Raw genomic sequence first — 22,065 nt, 5'->3', positions numbered from 1 at the left:
TCCAGATATTATCAACACCCTGAACTGGTCAGCTACCCTTCAGACCTGACCCAAATCAAAACAAAGGCTACACACAGTAGCACTGGTAGCACTCTTCTTACCAAATGTTATGTAAGACTATCCGGGCAAAAAGAGAGTAATATATGTGGTAGACTTGTTTATCTTTGCGGTGCTCACTAGCCCTGGTATAGTGGTATGTACATTACATAGCTAGCAGTCAACAAATTTTTATTAAATGCATAAAAATATGCTGGCAATAAGAGTCATGTATGTAGTATATAACAGTGGTAAAATTATCTCAAACCTTCCTGAAATGAATTTCATGAGGATCTCAGATTATCTATTGCTTTATTCTTCCGGTTACTTATTTTTTATTTTCCATTTAATTTAATTTTAAATCAGTGTATAAACTTATAAATGGACCAAAAAACAGTAACAAAAGCAACCAGTTAGTTATCAACCCCCGGGATAGACTATATTGTCAAATTGTAAAAATATCTTACCTTGGTACAGTTACATAAGCAACTTGTACATAGATGCATCATGTTTCTCAATGAAACAATTCTAGATTCCTCATTTGTCTTATTTTTAAACATAGTAATACTTTCTCCAGCACATTGCATTAGAGACTATTAAGAATAAAAGAGGAAAAATTTCAAATTCAAGTTAACATTATAGTTTAGTGACTGCTTTTTAAAGTTTTACTTAAAGATAAAATTGTTTTAAGCAGTTATACTTGATTTATAGCATAATTAAAAATTATAAAAGATTTTTATAAATGACAAATTTTATACCCTGTTCTTACAAATCACACAACAGTAGTACCCAGAGATGAAAATAAGTTTCATGCTTAGCGCCTACTTGATTAAAATTCTCAGTCAAGGATTCTTTAGGAAAACTGATCACAGGAAAAACTTTTATAAGTAAGATAAAAATCAGAAATTTTGACATTAAATTTCAGTGTGATATTATTTCAATTAGTTTATTTATAGTTGGCTTAAAACAATATCAAATCTTAAGGAAGGACACATAGTATTTCTTCTCAGACTGTATAAATACAAGAGAAAGGGATAACAACCTACATATAAGTTTGTTTTCGTAACAAATACACTAATTTTCCCAGGGAGATATTTCATTCAATTAATCCAGAACTTACATAAATTCTCCTACCTTGGCTTTCTGAAATAATTCTGATTTATATGCTTCCTCTTCAGTTATTACACCCACATAACAAAAGCAACCAAGAACACCCACCAAAAGACTTGAACACCGGACAAGCATTTCTGTATTTGTAGTCTTAAAGAAAAACACAAATAAAAAACATATAGTTCATAAATAACTTAAGTACTCTATGATGATCTCATGGTAGAACAAATTTTATGTACATATTGAGAAACAGAAGTTCAGATAATTGACTTAATAGTGGCATAATTCTGATCGTCTCTAAAAAACATCTAAGGGATCCCTGCAGAATTGTGATAACCACGATTCTCAAGAAAACAGAGGAAGTATCTCATAAAGGCCAAGTTAGATATCTCCTCTTCAAGTAGCTCAGTGTACTGCACACAAAGGCCCTTAAGTATTTGAGGTAGAAAAATAAAAAACCTGATAGGCAAATAAATGTCTGTAACTCTTAGAAATACATAGATATTAGAATATAGGAAATGGAACTTTAGCAGAAAACTCAGAACACCATATTACTCTGTAATCAAAGTGGTTACAACTATGATCCAGAAGAATGTCAGTAATTAAGATTTAGGCAGACGAACAGGCACACTGTCCCTTCTCTGGTTCATCAGTTCACTATCCCTGGCTATTGAATTCACTCCTTTGAGTAGCTAGTCGTTTTATTTTATTCAACAAACATTTTATCATTTTTAATCTCACCTCAGATGAGTAGTTATTTAGAAGCTGTTCTGACAATCCCAGAAGATAGTGATCCAGTGATTCCTTGAGATTTTGATGGACAGAAAAGCCTCTACTGGATTGGTGCTTTTCTATAGTATATTTTTCAACAATGGTTAAAAAATCCATCTTGTCAAAAGTTGTCTGAAGAAATAGTTCTTCAACTGCTGAAAATGAAGGCTCTTCTTTTTCTTTTTGGTGTTCACTTCAAGAAAAGTAAGATCTTTAATTTATAATCAAACTACAGCCCTGGCCGGTTTTGCTCAGTGGTTAGAGCGTCGGCCCACAGACCAGAAAGTCCCAAGTTCACTTTCTGCTAAGGGCACGTACCTCGGATGCAGCTTGTCCCAGCCCTGGTTGGGGTCATGTGGGTGGCAACCACTGAAGTATCTCTCTCACATCGATGTTTCTCTCTCTCTCTCTTCCTCCATCTCTCCCTCCCACTCTATCTGAAGATAAGTGCAAAAATGTTCTTGGGTGAGGATAAAACAAAACAAACTGCCTAATATCTCATATTCACACAGTAGCAATATAATATAAATGAACACATTAAATTATTCAAAGACTGTTTATACAAGTAATGGATTTTTATTTTAAATGTTCCTCTTCTTCGGACTTTGATACCTACTTTTATCAATTCAGTACCAAGAGAAATACAAGTTAATAATCTCAAAGGCAAATTCAGAAAGTATTAAAAACATTAATAACACCAGATATAAATATGAACAATATTATAAAGCATTTCCCTTTATAACCTTTGATTTCTCCAAAATGTAGTATTTTCATTTATGCCCTCTTGAGGGAGATTAAAAATCTTCACGACAGTGAGTCATTTTCAGTTACAGTGAAAAAAATAAGCCTTTGAGTCTATCAACTAAAATGAGATTTTAAAATTTATTTTTGTTTTCCCTTTCTTCAGTTACCATTGGCTTTTTTATCATTAGTTTTTAAAGCTAACCAGAGTCAGATTATTAAAAATTAAATTTGCGGGAGAGAGGGAGAGAGAGAAACATTGGCCACTTCCTGCCAGGATAGAACCCCTAACATAGGTATGTGAGCCTAATGGACCACCTTTTGGTGCACTGGCTGACACCCTACTGAGCCACATAGGCCAGGACAATTTTTATATTCTTAATTTCCCATCATAAACTTTTTTTTTTTTTTTAAATCCTCACATGAGGATATGTTTCCACCAATTTAAGAGAGAGGGGAAGAAGGAGAGAAAGAAATATTGATGAGAGAGAAACATAGATCAGTTACCTCCCATATGCACCCTGACCAAGGATCGAACTGCCATCCTAGGTATGTGTCCTCACTGGGAATCAAACCCATAATCTTTTGGTGTACAGACGACATTCAAATCAAATGAGCTACCCAACAGAATCATCATAACATTCTATTTCCTCCATTGGCAAATGTCACGTTATACTATAGTGGGGATGGAGTTTGGAAGGGGGTCAATGTGGGAAAAAAGCAGGGACATCTGTAATACTTTCAAAAATAAAGATAAACTTTTAAAAAATAGTAAACTAGGCCCTGGCCAGTGTCGCTCAGTGGTTAAAGCATCAGTCCATGCACCAAAGGGTTCCAAGTCAAGGGCACTTACTTGGGTTGCAGGTTTGATCCCTGGTCCCAAACAAGGTGTGTGTAGGAGGCAACCAATCAATTGTGCTTCTCTCACATTGATGTTTCTCTCTCTTTCTCTCTCTCTCTCTCTCTCCCCCCCTGACCCTCCTTCCCTTGCACTCTAAGGGAAAAAAAAAAAAAAAAAATCAATGGAAAAAAGATTCTCGGATGAGGATTAAATAAAAAAAAAGGTAAACTAGATTTAAAATTAGAGAATATAAATTACCACCATTAAATTAAAAGAAACACTTCCCTGGCTAACAGTTGCAATTTTTTTTAGTTGATCAATTTAGTTCATAATTTTTAAGATGTAATTAAAGATATAACTTAGAAAAACACAGAACTCTATTAGATAACATACCATTCTGGCACATTCTGGAAAAAATTCATTGCAGCTTTGCAGTTTTTCATAGTGAGACTCACAAGAATTTTCTCTAGTGAAAGATGAGGAAAATTACTGTAAAAGAAAATAAAAATCTTCACTTAGAACACCAAAAGCCATTTCAAGTATTCTTTCAACTTAAACATCAATGTTTAGCTTTAATATTGACCTCTAAAATCAGATCCAAAATTAAAACTGCTTTCATCTATATTGAATGTCTTAACATCTGAAAGAAGAATTTAAGGAGCATACGTTTTATTTTACTATTGTTTTTAACACTTCTTAGAAACAAAATTATGTGCAATTTTTAAAGCTCATTTCTGAAGTAAAACAAGTATGAGATAAAAGCACTAGGATTTAGAAGTCTGTCCTCCAATCATTCAGTTCTAGTCACTGACTATGGAAAGATTAAGAGGGCAAGGGGCTCCCCAGTCTGGTAATTAAATCTAATTTTGTTTTTTTCTCATTTCAACCCCCTACCGATCTAACTAACATATTTCACTCAGAAGAAGTACTCTTATTATGATTCCAGGATACACCTGAGTTGGATGTATGTTCAAGTGGACCTATTTTTTTTCGTTTGTTTGTTTTTTAATCCTCACCTAAGGACATTTTTCCATTTTTTGTTCAGACAGAGCGGGAGGGAGAGAGAGGAAGAGAGAGAGGGAGAAACATCGATGTGAAGGGACACATCGAGTGGCTGCCACCTGCACGACCAACCAGGGCCAGGGACAAACTGCAACTGAGGTACGTGCCCTTAGCGGGAACCAAACCCGGGTCTCTCTGGACCGCAGGTGGACGCTCTAACCGCTGAGCCAAACCGGCCAGGGCATCAAGTGGACCTATTTATAGATCACAAAGGAACACTTAAATGCTCAGAGAGTTATATGCACATTCTTCATGCACATCCCCCTTATTTTTACTGTGCAGGCAGAGAGACAAGAATAAACCAAAAATACATGGACAAAGATCCAAGCACAAAAAGAAAGAAAACTTTAACAACAAAGAGACTATATAATATTAGGACTAGCTGTCCGGCCAGTGTGGCTCAGTGGTTGAGTGTCAACCCATGCACCAAGAGGTTGCTGGTTCGATTCGTGGTCAGGACACATGTCCAGGTTGTGGGCCCAATCCACAGTAGGGGGCATGCAGGAGGCAGCCAACTGATGTTCTTTCTCATCGATGCTTCTATTTCTCTCTACCTCTCTCTTCCTCTAAAATCAATAAAAGAAAAAATATATATATTAGGACTAGCTCTGGGAAATCCTGCATTATCACTGTAAAATAAAGCCATCTAGCATCAAATAGTAATAAATAAAGTCTTAATAAAATAAAAAACAGCAGCACGCAAATCAACTCAAATTACCTGTGGAGAATTGGAGGCAGCTCTGTACTGTCCTCAAAGTCATCTTCCAACTGACAGAGTAAGAGCCATTTCAACATTAATTCCCTTAAAAAAAAACTTCTATTTATTTCACATATATTTTGCTCCATTCCCATTTTTACTGTTTCAGGAACTACACTGGTGGTCAGTGCCAAAGTTAAACAGCATATGACAGGACTATAACAAAACAAAGAATGATTAAAGTTCAAAGTAACTTCTTTAATTATGTAGTACATATTACTAAAAATAATTAGGTTTAAGAATATTAAGCAAACAAGTGATGAATTGTCAAATTACACATTACAATTTTTAAATATTTAATTCTTTTAAACTGATCTCAGTAAACTCCCTACATTTAAAACTAAATTTACATTTATTTATTTATTTATTAAGACTTTCTGGACAAACAATAAAAGTATCTGAAATAAAAGTTAACAATCTTGCCCTGGCCTGTTTGGCTCAGCGGTTAGAGCGTCGGCCTGCGGTCCTGAGAGACCCGGGTTCGGTTCCCGCTAAGGGCATGTACCTCGGTTGCAGATTGTCCCCGGCCCTGGGCGGTCATGCGGGTGGCAGCCACTCGATGTGTCCCTTTCACATCGATGTTTCTCTCTCTCTCTCTGTTCCTCTCTCTCCCTCCCAGTCTACCTGAACAAAAAATGGAAAAATGTCCTCAGGTGAGGATAAAAAAAATAAAAATAAAAAAAAAATAAAAAGTTAACAATCTTTAACAAGTTATAAATTCTGCCTTGGCCAGTTTAGCTCAGTGGTTAGACTATCGACCTGCGGACCAAAATCATGGGTTTGATTCCCAGTCAAGGGCATGTACTTCGGTTGAGAGTTTGATCCCTGGCCCAGTCGGGGTCATGCAGGAGGCAACCAATCAATGTGTGTCTCTCTCATCGATGTTTCTCTCTCTCTCTCTCTGTCCCCCTCCCTCCCTCCCACTCTATCTAAAATGAAAGATCAGTGGAAAAATATCCTAAGGTGAGGATTAAAAACATAATAATAAAAAGTTACAAATTCCAAAAATCAGGAGAGGACAGTAGACAAATATATTACAGGAGTTGGCAAAAGTAAGTTTATAGTTGTTCATATGGAAATAATAAAAATAAACAGTACAATTAATACAAGAATAAACTCTGTATTTGCATACTCACAACAGTAAACTTACTTCTTTTGCCCACCCCATGTGTGTGTGTGTGTGTGTGTGTGTGTATAAAATATATAAATATGAAAACTGCAAAATCTGATATAGTGTATAGTCAACTTACCATGAAGGTCTGCAGGCTGACCCAGTAAATATCTTCCAGAATTCTCTGTCAATCTCAACTAAACTCCCTTGAATTATGGCTCCAAGCAGGCCAAAATTTTCAGTTTGTATTTGTTCAGAACTTATATTGCGAAAGGTAATAGACCAAATTTTAATCCAGAGTTTCAATAAATCTGACTGTTGTGAGCTTTCTAGGTTTGATTTCTTGCCTTGACACAATGCAAGTTCCGTAAGACATCGTAACACATATGGTGTGCGTTCCCCATGTCGCTGTTGAGGTAGAAGCTGACATAGTATCATCAATAAAGGTGACAGCTCACAGTTAGGTAAATTTGCAGGATATTTTGATATTAATTGGGTTGTAATCTGTAACCTGAAAAAAGAGTATAATGAATTTGAAAATTACTCAATTCTACTGACAAGCTAAAAATAAATAAATATATAGCTATAGTACCATTACAGTATCCTAATTATATTATCACCATCATCATCTTCCATAATGCTCTCACAATACACTAGCTCTTAATTTTTATTAGGTCCTACTTCCTCAAGTGGCAAGAAGTGGCAGCTCTTTGCTTAGCTGGGTAAGCTGTCATATTTCTCTTTTACAAAAAAACTTTAAAGAATAACTAATTTAGCAATATTGTACTTCTAAGTTATCCACACCCATCAGTGTTCTTCAGCTATCAATATTTATTCAAAACAGGAAAACAAACCAACCTTGACATTAATGCAGGTAATTCAATAAACACTTGCTGCTAGTTCTTCAGAATGGTTGCTACTCAAGAACAGAAACTTTATCAGGTATTCAATAAGAAATTGACTAAATGGGTAAATTAAAAATCTGAACTAGGCACCCTCAACTATATAAGATAAACATGAGCTTGAGTAATAGGTATCTAAATCAATACACTTTACTCTCACAACTCAATTACATTTAAATACTACATCAATATAGTAAATATAAAAAAGAAAACTAATCATAAAGTTTGACTATAATCTTCAGATTTCTAACAGTACTTAGGGAAGCCACTTAATTTAACCTTTCTCAGTTTCAGTTATCTCTTTAGTACAGCAAACAGGCTGAACTTGATGAATTCTTAAGATTCTTATCAGATCTACTATTTTGTGATTTCACAGAATTCCACAATTTATTTCATTATTTAAATAATTGTGAATGCTTTATGAGATTAAAGACCACAGCAAATAAGAAAAAATAACTTTCTGTCGTGGCATAAGGTGCAAATTATTCTGTGATTTCTGAATACTATCTTAAATTTCTTCCTATTTTATTTTATTTTATTTTATTTTTTATCCTCACCCGAGGATATTTTTCCATTTTTTGTACAGATAGAGTGGGAGGGAGAGAGAGGAAGGGAGAGAGAGACAGAAACATCGATGTGAAGGGACACATCGAGTGGCTGCCACCCGCACGACCAACCAGGGCCGGGGACAAACTGCAACCGAAGTACATGCCCTTAGCGGGAACCGAACCCGGGTCTCTCCGGACCGCAGGCTGACGCTCTAACCGCTGAGCCAAACCGGCCAGGGCAAATTTCTTCCTATTTTAATTCTACTAAAAGATGCTATGCATACGAAATCTCTTTTTATTGAGGTATACAACTCAGTGAATTTCATAAGGCACACACTAGTGACTTGTCCACCGAGCAGCCATCCTCACTTGTTCCTTGCTATGGCAATATGCTTAAGAAAGATGGCCCTGTCCTTGGCAATAGCAGATGAGCAATGGTGGCTTATCTCAACATATCCTGGCAATCATTTTGCCTTTTGTCAGTGACTGGTTTGGGAGCAAATGACCTAGATCTGGTCAATGAGATTTAAGGAGGTCTTTGTTGAGAAAAACTAAATGAGACTAAAATGATACTGAAAGAGGAAAAAAGTTATATTTTACCAAGGGACAAGTTCAAAATCATTCTGTGACTTCTGAAGATGATCTTTTATCACATCCCAGCCTAATTTTATTTTCCTCTTTTTGCAAGATACACCATAATCACTAAATTCTCTTTGTGTGGTAGTATAAGACTGAGAAATCTCCAAAGATATGGTATCTTCATTGAAAATCTGTAAAATAAAAAAATAAAAACCTGTTTTTTCCATTGTATTATTTTCTAACAGTTCATTAGAAAACCTATCCCTCATCAATGGAAGATACAGGGAAGTCATAAAGTAACAAACATTTTGCATGAGTATAATGGCTCCCTAGGAAGCAAATATTACTAAAAAGAGTATTAGTTTTATTTCCTGGTAACATTTAATAAAAAAAAAATAAAATAAAATAACAAAACCTCAAAAAACCAAGATATCTAAAAGCAAAGCAAAAACCAGTATTTCCAAAGGAATTAAATAATAAATTTAGCATTAAGAAAATATTGACAAGTAAAATTATCTAGGATAATCTTAGAGAAAAAAGTTTTCAGAAACATTAAGCCATCAAATGATGAACGGATAAACAAACTATAATATAGCCATACTATTGAATATTATTCAGCAATAAGAAAATGAAATACTGATTCATAGTAAAATATGAATAAAACTTGAAAATATTATGCTAAGTGAAAGAAGCCAGACACAAAAGACCACTTATTGTATAATTCTACTTATATAAAATGTTCAAACTAGGCAAAGTCAATAGGCAAAGTAGATTAGTGGTTGGTTACTAGGGACTGGAAGTAGTGGGGAATTAGGACTGACACTAATAGGTACAAAGTTTGGGGACATGTTCTGGAATTAAATAGTGGTGATGGGTACAAAATGTAGTGAAAATACTTAAAACCACTGAATTGTACACTTTAAAATACCAAATTTTATGCTGTCATTTCTAATTCAGTAGAACAAAACAAAACACAAAAGAAATATTAGGGTTAGTATAATCTTGTTTCCTATTGTAAGAATGAAAACTTATAAACTAAGTTTATAATATGCAGAACATTTATCTTTTAAGTCAGAAGGCAATTCTAAATATTTATGGTGTTTTGAGAAGAGTACTTACATGTACAGAATAATTTTATAGGCTTTTTATCAGAATACAGATTTTAAAAGCCCAGTAAAAAAAAAAATTAACAGGAAATTTCAAAATGTGACAAGACCTACTGTACCTGGTGACAAACATCTGCCATTAAGTCAATCAAGTTTTCCTTGACAGCAATATTCCGAGATCCTGAGGAATATTTCCCTCTGCTTCCTATATGATTTATCTCATTAACTAGCAGATCATATAAGTTATATAAGATACTTTTCCATTTTCTTGATTCATAAGCACCTATAATTCAAAAAATTATAATTTTATACATATAAGTATGTACATATATATATGTATGTATATGTGTGTGTGTGTGTGTGTGTGTGTATATATATATATATATATATATATATTCCATTTCTACTGCCAACTCCCACAAAATTATTCATCTGTTAAGGTGAAAACATCAGAAGACATCTGCCCAACCTTCTATTCAGTATTAATGCCTCTTCTGACAACATCCTTGACAAGATATACTTCATAATGGGGTCCATTTCACACTCCATTAACTGTATTTGTTATAAAATTCTTCCATATTCTGGTCTTTCTCTAATCAACTCAATCAAAGTTTCAATCAAACTTTCTCTAAATTTCTTCTCTCCCTGAAGCAAATACAATTAATATGTTGCCTCTTTTGTATGAAAACCGAGTTTTCTGTATGTCTAAGAAAAAAAATCTTAACATTTTCTTCAACTAGAGTTCAAAAGACATTACCCACAATTCTCATCATCACAGGCCTCTTTCCTTAGATACACCCCAGTCAACTTACGTCCCTCTAAATGCTGACTTTACAAAATGTGGTAGAATACTTCAACTGTGATCTGACCAGTATGGGGAACAATAGGCTATTACTTCCCAAAAACTACCAACTTAGCCTAAAACTACCTTAGTGTTTCTGATAGCCTCAACATCTTGCCAATTTTCAATTCATCCTAAATATGCAACTGAATAAAACTCTAAACGTGTCATACCATCTCCTAATAAATCTGATTTTCATCTTGGTGAGAGCTCTGTGAAAGATAAAAACTAAGAAAAGTCACCCTTCTTTGACTCACAGTGGTTTCAGGGGCTACCGATACATCTAACCATACATATTAGAACTCATGAAATATACACAACTCCTTTTGATGAAAAAGTGGCTATAGCAGTTCTCTCTCGTTTTTGCCGCTATTATTCAATGTAGCCTGATTTCTTAATAAGGTCATTAAACAAGCCACGATAAATTGGTCCAAAGGCTGATTAGTGCAAGCCCAAAGGCAAACTCAGCCTGAGAGTGAGGAAACTCACTCAGTTCCAGTTCCACCCAATAAAGTTCCTGTCTCCTCAATGAAGCTACACCATCCAGGCAATAATTATCTCTGATGAAAAACAAATGTGAAAGAAGCAAGAGTGGTCATTCCTTTCTGGTTTCCCAGTACACAGGGGCCTGGAGTAACTACAAGGTTTAAGACTATATGTACATGAAATAAGCCAAGCAGAAAAAGACAAATACCACATGATCTCACTTATATATGGAATATAATGAACATAACAGTCTGAGGAATACGGTAGACCCAGCAACATGTAAGTAGGGCACAGACTGACATCCCTCAGAAGAGGGGGTGGGAGGTGGGAAGAGATAAACCACAGAACTTATATGCATGTATGCATGACCAATGGACATGGACAACTAAGCCGGGGACGGGGCGGGGGTGGGGTGGGGAGGGGGGTGCCAATGGGGTAAAAAAAGTGAAATATCTGTAATAAAAATAAATAAATAAATAAATAAATAAATAAATAAATAAATAAAGTTTTCTAAAACAAAGAAAAAGACTACATGTACAGCCCTGGCCAGTTTTGCTCAATGGTTAGAGCGTCGGCCTGCGCTCCAGAGAGACCCGGGTTCGGTTCCCACTAAGGGCACGTACCTCAGTTCCAGTTTGTCCCCAGTCCTGGTTGGGTTGTGCAGGTGGCAGCCACTTGATGTGTCCCTTTCACGTCGATGTTTCTCTCTCTCTCTCTCTCTCTCCCCCTCCCACTCTATCTGAACAAAAAATAGAAAAATGTCCTCAGGTGAGGATAAAAAAAAAAAAGACTATATGTACAAATTTTCCTTGGGAACGGACCATTAGTAATAAAAGCAATGTGTAAAAGACCCTGTCTTCTCTAAATTCTTTTACATTTGGTCTTTGTCATACCTCTTAGCAACTAATTATTGCTGCATAATTAACTACTAGAGGGAATGGTATTCCATGTTTGTATTCTTCGTAATACCTAGTATGTGCTAAACAAATAGTAAGACATAATATGATTTGCTACCACAGTTTCAAATTCTAAAAAAAGAGTGAAAAATATCATGACTGACATCATTACCAAGCACAGCAATCCAAAATAAGGTCATTACCTCCTACCAAATACAGATTTCACACTTAAGCCTCTACATTTCAACACAGAAGCAAATTCAAAACAGCAAAAACTTGCTTTATACCTTTTTCTTGGGTTTTGGCTCCCTTTGGATGATGGATATAAACTTGTAGTTGAAATAATTCAATAATTACTTCTTTTAAAGAGTCATTAAGTCTGTGTTGAATCCAAATATAAAGCAAGGTAGGAAGAATTTCATCTCCTAAGTCACACACTTGAATTCGAAAGTTAATAGCCAAAGTCTTCAGAAAGATAATAAATGCTGCTAAGATATGATTTAGACCTGCAGAGGACTGTTCTTGTCTGCGATAGAAAATAAACATACTCAGATTGGTATAACAGGGGGAGAAATACACAAACTGAAGATAGTTATGAGGTTACATGCTGAAAGAATAAAAAATCTGATTTTCAAATAACAATAGCCTTCGTTTCAGAACTACTCAGGAAAAAAAGAATCACAGCAGCACTACATAGCGATAAAAAATAGTTCTTTGGTGCTAAGAGATCACTCCTAATAGCTCTCCCTGCTACTGAATTATTATATAAAATTATACAAAACTGATTTGTAACAGCTATCATTTATAAAATGTTTCACATTAAAAACTGGGTGATACCACACAAATGTAAGATATTGATATTTCCAAAATATACCATTTTATTTTATTCTTATCCTCAAAAGTAGGGAAAATAAAACTACTTATAAGGTATTTAGCTTTTCCTGTTATTAAAAAGCAACACAGATATCTCACTTAGGAACATAATTTCATGTTCTGCATAATAGATATTCAGGAAGTGACTGGCCTAATACTTTCTTTGGTAATCCAATTCGTTCTACTATAATGAGCCAAGTTTTAAAAATCGGCAGTACTTTTATTTACTGAATCAAAAATATAGTCTTTCAAGATCACACGGATTTTCAATAAAAGAAAACAAAAAGAGATTATTAAATTACCTTGCATTCTGAATAGCCTTGGAAAAAAAATCCAAAGATTTGGAATTTAATCCATCAGTTTGTGAACAGCATCCTTTAGTCACAGCTTGAATGATTCTAGCTACTAAAACTCTATTAATGTCTTGTGAAGGGTTAAGATATAGCCTGAAGTACACAGAAAACAATTCTTAAAAAAAAAAAAAAAAAAAGCATTCATTATGTTTTTATAAAAGAAAACTATCAATTCATTTAACTTAAATGTCACAATTTAATTTATATTTCAATAATCACATTAAATAAAGACTTAAATTATAGTTTATATTTAATACAGTAAAAACATTCCATCAACATTTAATTGTATTTTATATGAGATGTGTTCAAGACAGAACAACTTCAGGCAGCAGAGATTGGAAACACCAGTTTAAGAGCCAGGCTTCAGATAAGGTACTTAATTTCTCTAATCCTATGTTCCTAAGAAAGCAGCTGACACAGTGCATACTCCATTGTTTTGTTTGTTTTAATGCTATTTGACTAATAATGGACAATTTATTTCTCACAGCAACAATAGCAGGGTACCTTCATTTTTGCATAAATTCTTCAATCCCAAAGGCAAAATGAAGAGGGACAGGTGAAACAGGTATAAACAGTGAGGTATGTTACAGGAGAGAAACCCCAAGCTTTTAATAATTAATGAGCTGCAAGCAAAACTGTCCTTTGCTCTGGAGGAAGCCATTAATCATCTCTGTCACCACCTCTATCTTCCAAGGCTCACTATACAAATATACTTAAAAAATAGTCTGGTCAAAAAGCAGTGTCTCTGCTCGTAAGATGTGAAGAAATGTGACATGCATTAAGAATTATCTCCCAAAAAAAAGCAAAGTTGCTGATGCAGGTTTTTCCAATAAAAAGATAATCGGAGCCTTGGCTGAGTGGTTCAGTTGGTTGGAGCATCATCCAGTACACCAAAAGGTTGTGGGTTTGATTCCCAGTCAGGACACATCCCTAGATTTTGGGTTTAATACCCGGTCAGCAGGAGTATGGGAAGCAACCAACTGATATTTCTCTCTCTCTTCCTTCCTCTCTCTAAAATCAAGAATTAAAAAAAATATATCCTGTAAGGATTTAAAAAAACAAAAACAAAACATAATTAGAAAGTCTTCAGTAAAGTAAGTAATAACACCTAATGGGTAGCTTCCTTTTCAAATGTGTGTCACATGATTCTGCAGAAATAGTTTAAAATCAGATACAAAATACAAAAGAATAAGGACAATATAAATACCTCCAATATTAAATATTAAGAAAAATAATTTTTCAAAGGATTCCTATCATACCTGATATTAGTTTACAGAACTCTACACAAGGGCTCCCCAAATGTTTCCCACTACATACAATACCTAAATAAAGGTAAACACTTGAGTTAATAAACACAAATTTGAAGACTTGAAAACGGGAGGGTTTATCTTTATCATTTCCCTTTTATTACTTGGCAGAAACAAGAGAGGTAAAAGGAAAAGCCAACAACGCCACTGTCTCTGATTAGAACTCAAGCTTCAGGGTTTTTATGTTAGTTGTGGGGAAATGATTCCAATTCTATAAGAATTCCACATACTCTCCCAGAAAGTGGGGGGAAAGAAAAAGCTGGTGTAAAACATTCAACAAAAATCTCAGAAGGGTAGACTCCAACTTCAAAAAAGGCTGCTATGCATGCCTCCAGACAAATTTACTTTTTCAGTGAATTCAACAACAGAAAAAGATGAATAAGAGATAGTAAAACAACACCATATTAAAAGGGAGTTTCTGGAGTTAAGAAAATAAAACCTCAAATAACATCACTAAATGTAGACTGCTTGGGACTTTATACATAGACAGGCATGCCATCAGCAAATAGAATAGTTTTCTATCTTCCTTTCTAATCCCTAAGCCTTTTATTTCCTTTTCTTGCCTAACTGCCTGACTAAAACCTCCCATACAATGCTGAATAAGTGGGGAGAGCAGATATCTTTATCTTGTGCCCAATTTCTTTTGTTAAAAATTTAAATTACAAATTCAAGTTGTTCAATAGTTATAGAACTATTCAGATTATCTGTTTCATATTGGGTGAATTTTGAAAGTATGTGGTTTTAAGAAACTGGTTCATTTAAATTCAGTTGTCAAATTTAAGTACATAGAGCTGTTCACAGGTATTCCTTTATCCCTTTTTATTTATTTATTTTTTTTCTTTTCCTTTTTTTTTTTTTTTATCCTCACCCGAGGACATTTTTCCATTTTTTTTGTTCAGGTAGAGTGGGAGGGAGAAAGAGGAACAGAGAGAGAGAGAGAAACATCGACGTGAAAGGAACACATTGAGTGGCTGCCACCCGCACAACCAACCAGGGCCGGGGACAAACTGCAACCGAGGTCCGCGCCCTTAGCGGGAACCGAACCCGGGTCTCTCAGGACCGCAGGCCGACGCTCTAACCGCTGAGCCAAACCGGCCAGGGCCCTTTTTATTTTTTTAATAGCTTCCGGTTCTACAATTATGTCCTGTTTCATTCCTTATATTAGTAATTTGTGTCTTCTCCCTCAAGTATTAGTCACTCTTGCTAGAGGTTCTATTTCTTTCTTTTTTTATTTTTTTATTTTATTTTTTTTATCCTCACTCGAGGACATTTTTCCATTTTTTGTTCAGATAGAGCAGGAGGGAGAGAGAGGAAGAGAGACAGAGAGAAACATCGATGTGAAGGGACACATCGAGTGGCTGCCACCCGCACGACCAACCAGGGCCGGGGACAAACTGCAACCAAGGTACGTGCCCTTAGCGGGAACCGAACCCGGGTCTCTCTGTACCGCAGGCCGACGCTCCAACCACTGAGCCAAACCGGCCAGGGCAGGTTCTATTTCTTATTGGTGGTTTTTTTATTGGTGTTTTCAAAGAATCAGCTTTGTTTCATTAATTTTTCTCTATTTTTGTTTTCAAATCCATTTCTTTCTGCTCTTCTGCTTGATTTGAAGTTATAGGGTTTTTTTATTTTTCTAGTTTCTTGAGATAGAAGCTCAGATCACTGATTTGAGATCTTTCCTTTTTTTAAAGGATTAATATATTTGTGATATACTGGCATATTATATTAGTTTCAGGTGTATAACACAATTTGTATATATTGCAAAATTATCACCACAATAAGTCTAGTTAGCATTCATCAACATATAAAGTTACAAAATTTTTTCCGTGATGAGATCTATTAAGATCTACTTTCTGAGAAAATTTACAAACTACTACAGTATAAATCTAACAAAAATATACAAATTCTATATGTTGCTAATTATAAAACACTGACTTATATAAAACAAAAAAAGACCTAAATAAATGGAGAGATGTCATGTTCATGAATTGTAAGACTCTTTGATATTAAAATGTCTATTCTTCCTAAATTGTCCAATACATTCAATGCAATCACTATGAAAACCTCAGCATGATATTTTGTAGAAATCAAAAAGTTGATTACAAAATGTGTATGGAAATGTTGGCTCAGGCTTAAGTCATCTTCTCATCTGACTCTAACCTCTCTCCCTTGCCAATCTCATAACCATAGCTTCACAATTACCACTACTACCAGATATGAATTTTGACTGTAAACTTCACTTCTTAAGCTAGATTTCTCCCTGGCACCCACTCTACTTTTCTTGTAAGTCACTGGGTCCTACAGCCTATAGGTGTTATATAGGACTTACTGTGTCCTACATATCCTATGCTAACACTTTTGATTTTCATTACATTATCAGTGATCTGTTAATTGCCTAATTCAATGGGTACTTTTATGTCTTACCATTCCTACAACACTGAAAATGTCACAAACCTTTCAACTTGAAACTTTTATGACATATCACTCTTGGTTTTCTTCTTGCTACTTTAATCATGATTGAGTTTAGGTGTCAGTGATATGTGAACTCACTGCACCCAAATATGACTGTATCATATTGTATTGTTTTTTCTGCCACTGGACTATCAAGTCCTTGAGGATAGGAAATGGCATTTTTCAATTCTATAATTCCAGTTCTGATAGCAGGCACCTAATATACTGTCAGTGAAAATAATTTAGGAAGCACATAATACATGAAAACTTAGGGTAAGATTCTGTAACCATTTAATTTTACTAAAGTACTATTAAACTGTGAAGTCATTTAGGCATACAGAAAGACTGACCAGTCTTTTGGTGAAATATCATTTCACAAGGAAAAACTCAACAAGAACAAACTTCAGGCCCTGGCTCACTTGGTTAGAGCATTGTCCTGATATGCCAAGGTTGCAGGTTCAAACCCCAGTCAGGGCACATATAAGAATCGACCAATGAATGCATAAATCAGTAGAACAACAAATCAATGTTTCTCTTTCTCTCTCTCCCTTTAACTCTTTCCCTAATCAGTTAATTACAAAATTGAAAAACAAACAAACAAACTTCAAAACATACCCAGCCACTGTTGCTGAGATATTTCACACCAGTATTTTCTCACTGAAAGAATGTCCTTGAGCAGTATATTACTATAATCTGCTCCATAAATGGTACCATCAGATGAATCTTTCACTGTATCCATGATATAATTCAAGAGTTCTTGACATTTTAGCCTGGGTGACCCTATTTAAAAATAAAATAAATAATAATATATTAATCTTCAGTAAAAGTAATTCAGGACACTTAGAATGGCAACTATATAAACAATTCCTTTTGGGAAATTACTATTAACTAACCTCCTTCTCATAAAGCAGGAATTAGCAAAACAATAGCCCATGGGCATAATTCTGCAAGCTACCTGTTTGTGGCAATAAAATTTTACTGGACCACAGCCACGCCCATTCATTTATTTATTGTCTAAGGCTACTTTTAGGCTAATACAACAGAGCTGAGTAGTACAAACACAGATTACTTAGCCTACAAAGTCAAAAACATTTACTACCTGGTTCCTGTAGAAATATACAGCAAAACAATTATTCATGCCACCTTTACTAATTCACAATTTCTGGTATTAGAACTAAAATGACCCAAAGTTTCTTGGAATCTTTTATAAAGAATGACTTTACCCGAAGAAGCCTGAAACAACAATCAGAAAGAATATATGTACACCCATGTTCGTAGCAGCACTATTTACAATACTAAGATCTAGAAACAGCCCAATGTCCATCAGTAGATGAATGGATAAGAAAGCTGTGGTATATATACACAATGGAGTACTACGCAGCTGTAAGAAAGAAAGATCTCTTATCCTTTGAGACAACATAGAGGGACCTGGAAAGTGTCATCCTAAGCGAAACAAGCCAAACAGAGAAAGACAAGTATCATATGATCTCACTTATTTGTGGAATGTAATGAACATAACAGTCTGAGGAATGGGGTAGCCCCAGAGACGTGGAAGTGGGGTACAGACTGACTATCCCCAGAACAGGGGGTGGTGGGGGAGAGATAAACCACAGAACTTATATGCATGTGTGCATGAACAATGGACATGGACAACAAAGCTGGGGAGAAGGTGGGGAGGGAGAAGGGGGGAATCAGTGGGGGAGAAACATCTGTAACAAAAGTAAATAAATTAATTTAAATAATAATTTAAAAAATGAATTTATTAGAATAACAAGATTAGCCCTACCGGTTTGGCTCAGTGGTAAGAGCATCGGCCTGCAGTCTGAAGAGACCTGAGTTCGGTTCACGCTAAGGGTATGTACCTCAATTTCCCTGGTTAAGGTTGTGCGGGAGGCAGCAACTCAATGTGTTCCTTTCACGGCGATGTTTTTCTCTCTCTTCCTCCCAATCTATCTGAACAAAGGTGTAAAAATGTCCTCCAATGAGGATTAAAAAAAACAAAACAAAAATAATAATAATAATAATAAGATTACAAGGAGGACATTTATTTTTAAAAGAAAAATCACTTCCAAGACCTTTAACAGTATTTATGGCACATAAATATGTAAGGTTGTAATTTTTACCATTTTATTTATTAATAAGAGGGTTCGGTTTCCAATAAGGGCATGTACCTCGGTTGCAGTTTGTCCCCGGCTCTGGTCAGTCGTGCGGGTGGCAGCCACTCGATGTGTTCCTTTCACATCGATGTTTCTCTCTCTCTCTCTCTCTGGTTCTCTCTCTCCCTCCCACTCTACCTGAACAAAAAATGGAAAAATGTACTCGGGTGAGGATTAAAAAAAAAAAAAAAAGTAAGGCCTCGCCCTGGCCGGTTTGGCTCAGTGGTTGGAGCGTCGGCCTGCAGTCCAGAAAGACCCAGGTTCGGTTCCCACTAAGGACATGTACTTCGGTTGCAGTTTGTCTTCAGCTCTGGTTGGGTTCTGCGGGCGGCAACCACTCGATGTGTCCCTTTCACGTCGATGTTTCTCTCTCTTTCTCTCTCTCTCTCTTTCCTTCCCTCCCTGAACAAAAAAAATGGGAAAATGTCCTCAGGTGAGGATTAAAAAAAAAAAAAAAAAAAAAGATAAAGTAAGGCCTCCATGACAACTTGTGGTTGTCCAACCATGGCTGTCACCAGGGCTCCCCTGGGAGCTGGAAATAGCCTGTGGGTTGGAGGGAACTGTAAGAGAGAAACATCAATCAGTTCCCTACTATATGAACCCTATCGGGTATCAAACCACAGTTCACGTGTATATTGCCTTGAGTTTATCCATCGTATTTAATGCAGGTATACTAAATTCTTTCCTTTAATAAAATTAAGTTGTAATGGATTTGTAGGTTAAGAGACCTCCACTTTTTGCCATATATGAGTACATTCTAAAATAAGGCTTTTGATAGCAATGTTGCTTTTTAATTTGCAAAAGGAAAAGAAAAATGGCAGCGGAGTGAATGAAAGCTATACAGACTGTCTCCCAGGACCAAACTGGAATTACAAATAAAATAAAGACAAATTGTCAGGAAAAAGCAACAGAAGAGCAGCTGCACAGAACTATCTATCCATGGACAGGAAAAAAGGACACTGAAGCCTAGTAGGTCTGCACCGGCACAAGAAGATGAGCTGGGAGCCCAGAAAGCAACTGTTTTAGCTATAGGCAGCAAACTCACTCAGGGTTAAGCTCTCAGGCCGACTCCACAGTGCAGGGGGCCGGGACAGAACATTAAATTAGCTACAGCAACATACCTTGGGCTCCAGCAGAGTAAGTGCGGACTGGACGGAAATGGAACTCTGTGGGGACACTTGGGATATGGAGGGCACTCAGAGTTTTTGCTGAGTCGTGACCACATAGGACGGTGGCCATCTTGCTCCTTCACGGAGCTCTGGAGAGAAGTAGCAGTCTCTTCCTCAAAGATTTAACCCCACCCAGGTGGGCCAGAGAAATGTAAATCGAAGCTTATTAAGAACATATGCCCCACCCTCATTAAATCCTCTAGAACTGAGCACCCAAAAAAGTTTTTCATGCAGTTGAGGGCTACAACCCAAGGTTCATCAAATAACTGAGACTAATAGCCTCCAGGAAAATAGCTAGAGGATAACTGAACCTTTCCTGGGCTTGCAAATCTACCCAGAAAAGTAAGACTTGACAGTGGTGTTTAACATGGGTCCTCCCATGCTCATCAAAACCCAGTAGAGGGAGCTACAAACAGAAGAACCCAACACCCACAGGGAAAAATTGGCAGCCTCCAAAACCCACTGAGACAGCCAAAATGGTGAAACAAAGTAAGAAATACCAAGGGAAAGAACAAGAGACCTCTACCAAAGATAAGATAAATGAAATGCAGTTAAGCAAGTTATCAGAGGTACAGTTCATTCAGAGGCATTATCTTGAGGAAGCTCAACCGCATAAGTAAGGACATCAACACAATTAGTAAAGATATAGAAACACTGAAAACCAACAAAGTGGAATGAAGAATGACATAGCAGAAATTAAGAACACATTGGAAGGACTAACCAACAGAGTAGAGGAAGCGGAGGACCAGATCAGTGAATTAGAAGACAGGGTAGAAAAAAATCAACCAATCAGAAAAACAAACAAACAAAAAAAAACAATTGAAAAACAGGAAGACAGATTAAGAGAACTGTGGGACAACTGGAAACTTAATATTATTCGCATTATAGGAGTACCTGAACAAGAGGAAAATGACCAACGGTTACAGAATATATTTGAAGAAATAGTGACAGAAAACTTTCCTAACTTGGTGAAGGAAGAAGGCATTCAAGTTCAAGAAGCACAGAGAGCCCCAAGAAAGAAGAACACAAACAGGCCCACACCAAGACACATAGTAATCAAAATGCCAAAAATTAAAGACAAAGAGAGAATCCTAAAAGCAGCAAGACATAAGCAACAGGTTACCTAAAAAGGAACCCCCATAAGGTTCTCAGCTGACCTCTCAACAAAAACACTACAGGCCAGAAAGGAATGGAATGAGGTAATCAAGATCATGAAAAATAAGGTTCTGCATCCACCAAGACTATCATTTAAAATTGAAGGTGAAATGAAGAGCTTCCCAAACAAAAAAAGGTTAAGGGAATACATTAGCACCAAACCAGCACTGCAAGAAGTGTTAAAAGGAATGCTGTAATTAGTAGAATAGAAAGAAAAAAATATAACCAGGCGAAACAAAAATGGCAATAATTAAGTACATATCAATAATCATCTTAAATGTAAATGGATTGAATGCTCCCATAAAAAGACACAGAGTAGCAGACTGGATAAGAAACCATGGCTCATCTATACGTTGATTACAAGCGACCTACCTCACAACAAAAGACTCACATAGGTTGACAGTGAACGGATGGAAAAAAATCTTCCAAGAAAATGGAAAGAAAAAAAAAGCTGGGGTAGCAATACTCATATCTGATAAAATAGATTTCAAAAAGAAGGCCATAACTAAAGACAAAGAAGGCCACTACATAATATTGAAAGGATCTTTCCAACAGAAACATATAACCTTCACAAACATATATGCACCCAATATAGGAGCACTAAAATATATTGAAAATCTTCTGGAGGACTTTAAAGGAGAAATCAACAACAACACAATCATAGCAGGGGACTTCAACACCCCACTCACATCACTAGATAGATCCTCTAGTCAAAAAATTACCAAGAAAACAAAGACACTAAATGAAGCACTAGACCAAATGAATTTAATAGGTATCTACAGAGAATTACAACCCAAAACTACAGAATTCATAT

The 22,065-nt window shown here is 35.9% G+C and overlaps 1 protein-coding gene across 19 annotated transcripts in view; it reads right to left on the bottom strand.

Moving 5' to 3' along the window:
- Positions 1-22,065, bottom strand: part of ATM (ATM serine/threonine kinase) — a 160,403-nt gene that overhangs the window by 123,717 nt on the left and 14,621 nt on the right. For 13 of the 19 annotated variants that reach the window (XR_004959327.1, XR_004959326.1, XR_004959324.1 and 10 more), the window contains exons 5-15: positions 17,387-17,551; positions 12,963-13,128; positions 12,075-12,313; positions 9,684-9,847; positions 8,480-8,649; positions 6,569-6,940; positions 5,280-5,474; positions 3,893-3,988; positions 1,888-2,110; positions 1,171-1,296; positions 504-629 (exon numbers count right to left, since the gene is read on the bottom strand). Coding sequence is in view for 15 of the 19 variants with exons in the window: in XM_036260009.1 (XP_036115902.1) it covers positions 504-629; positions 1,171-1,296; positions 1,888-2,110; positions 3,893-3,988; positions 5,280-5,474; positions 6,569-6,940; positions 8,480-8,649; positions 9,684-9,847; positions 12,075-12,313; positions 12,963-13,128; positions 17,387-17,551 (2,042 nt within the window). In the remaining 4 variants the exon portion in view is untranslated. Of the gene's footprint in view, positions 1-503; positions 630-1,170; positions 1,297-1,887; positions 2,111-3,892; positions 3,989-5,279; positions 5,475-6,568; positions 6,941-7,287; positions 7,324-8,479; positions 8,650-9,683; positions 9,848-10,177; positions 10,210-12,074; positions 12,314-12,962; positions 13,129-17,386; positions 17,552-22,065 lie in introns of those variants that run through there. The other 6 variants (XM_036260001.1, XM_036260004.1, XM_036260008.1 and 3 more) reach the window with 6 other exon arrangements.

Source organism: Molossus molossus, unplaced genomic scaffold (assembly GCF_014108415.1).
Source record: "Molossus molossus isolate mMolMol1 unplaced genomic scaffold, mMolMol1.p scaffold_m16_p_13, whole genome shotgun sequence".
Taxonomy (NCBI): Eukaryota; Metazoa; Chordata; class Mammalia; order Chiroptera; family Molossidae; genus Molossus; species Molossus molossus.
Note: the sequence above shows the minus strand (reverse complement) of the source record. Positions and strands in the feature narration are given on the sequence as shown.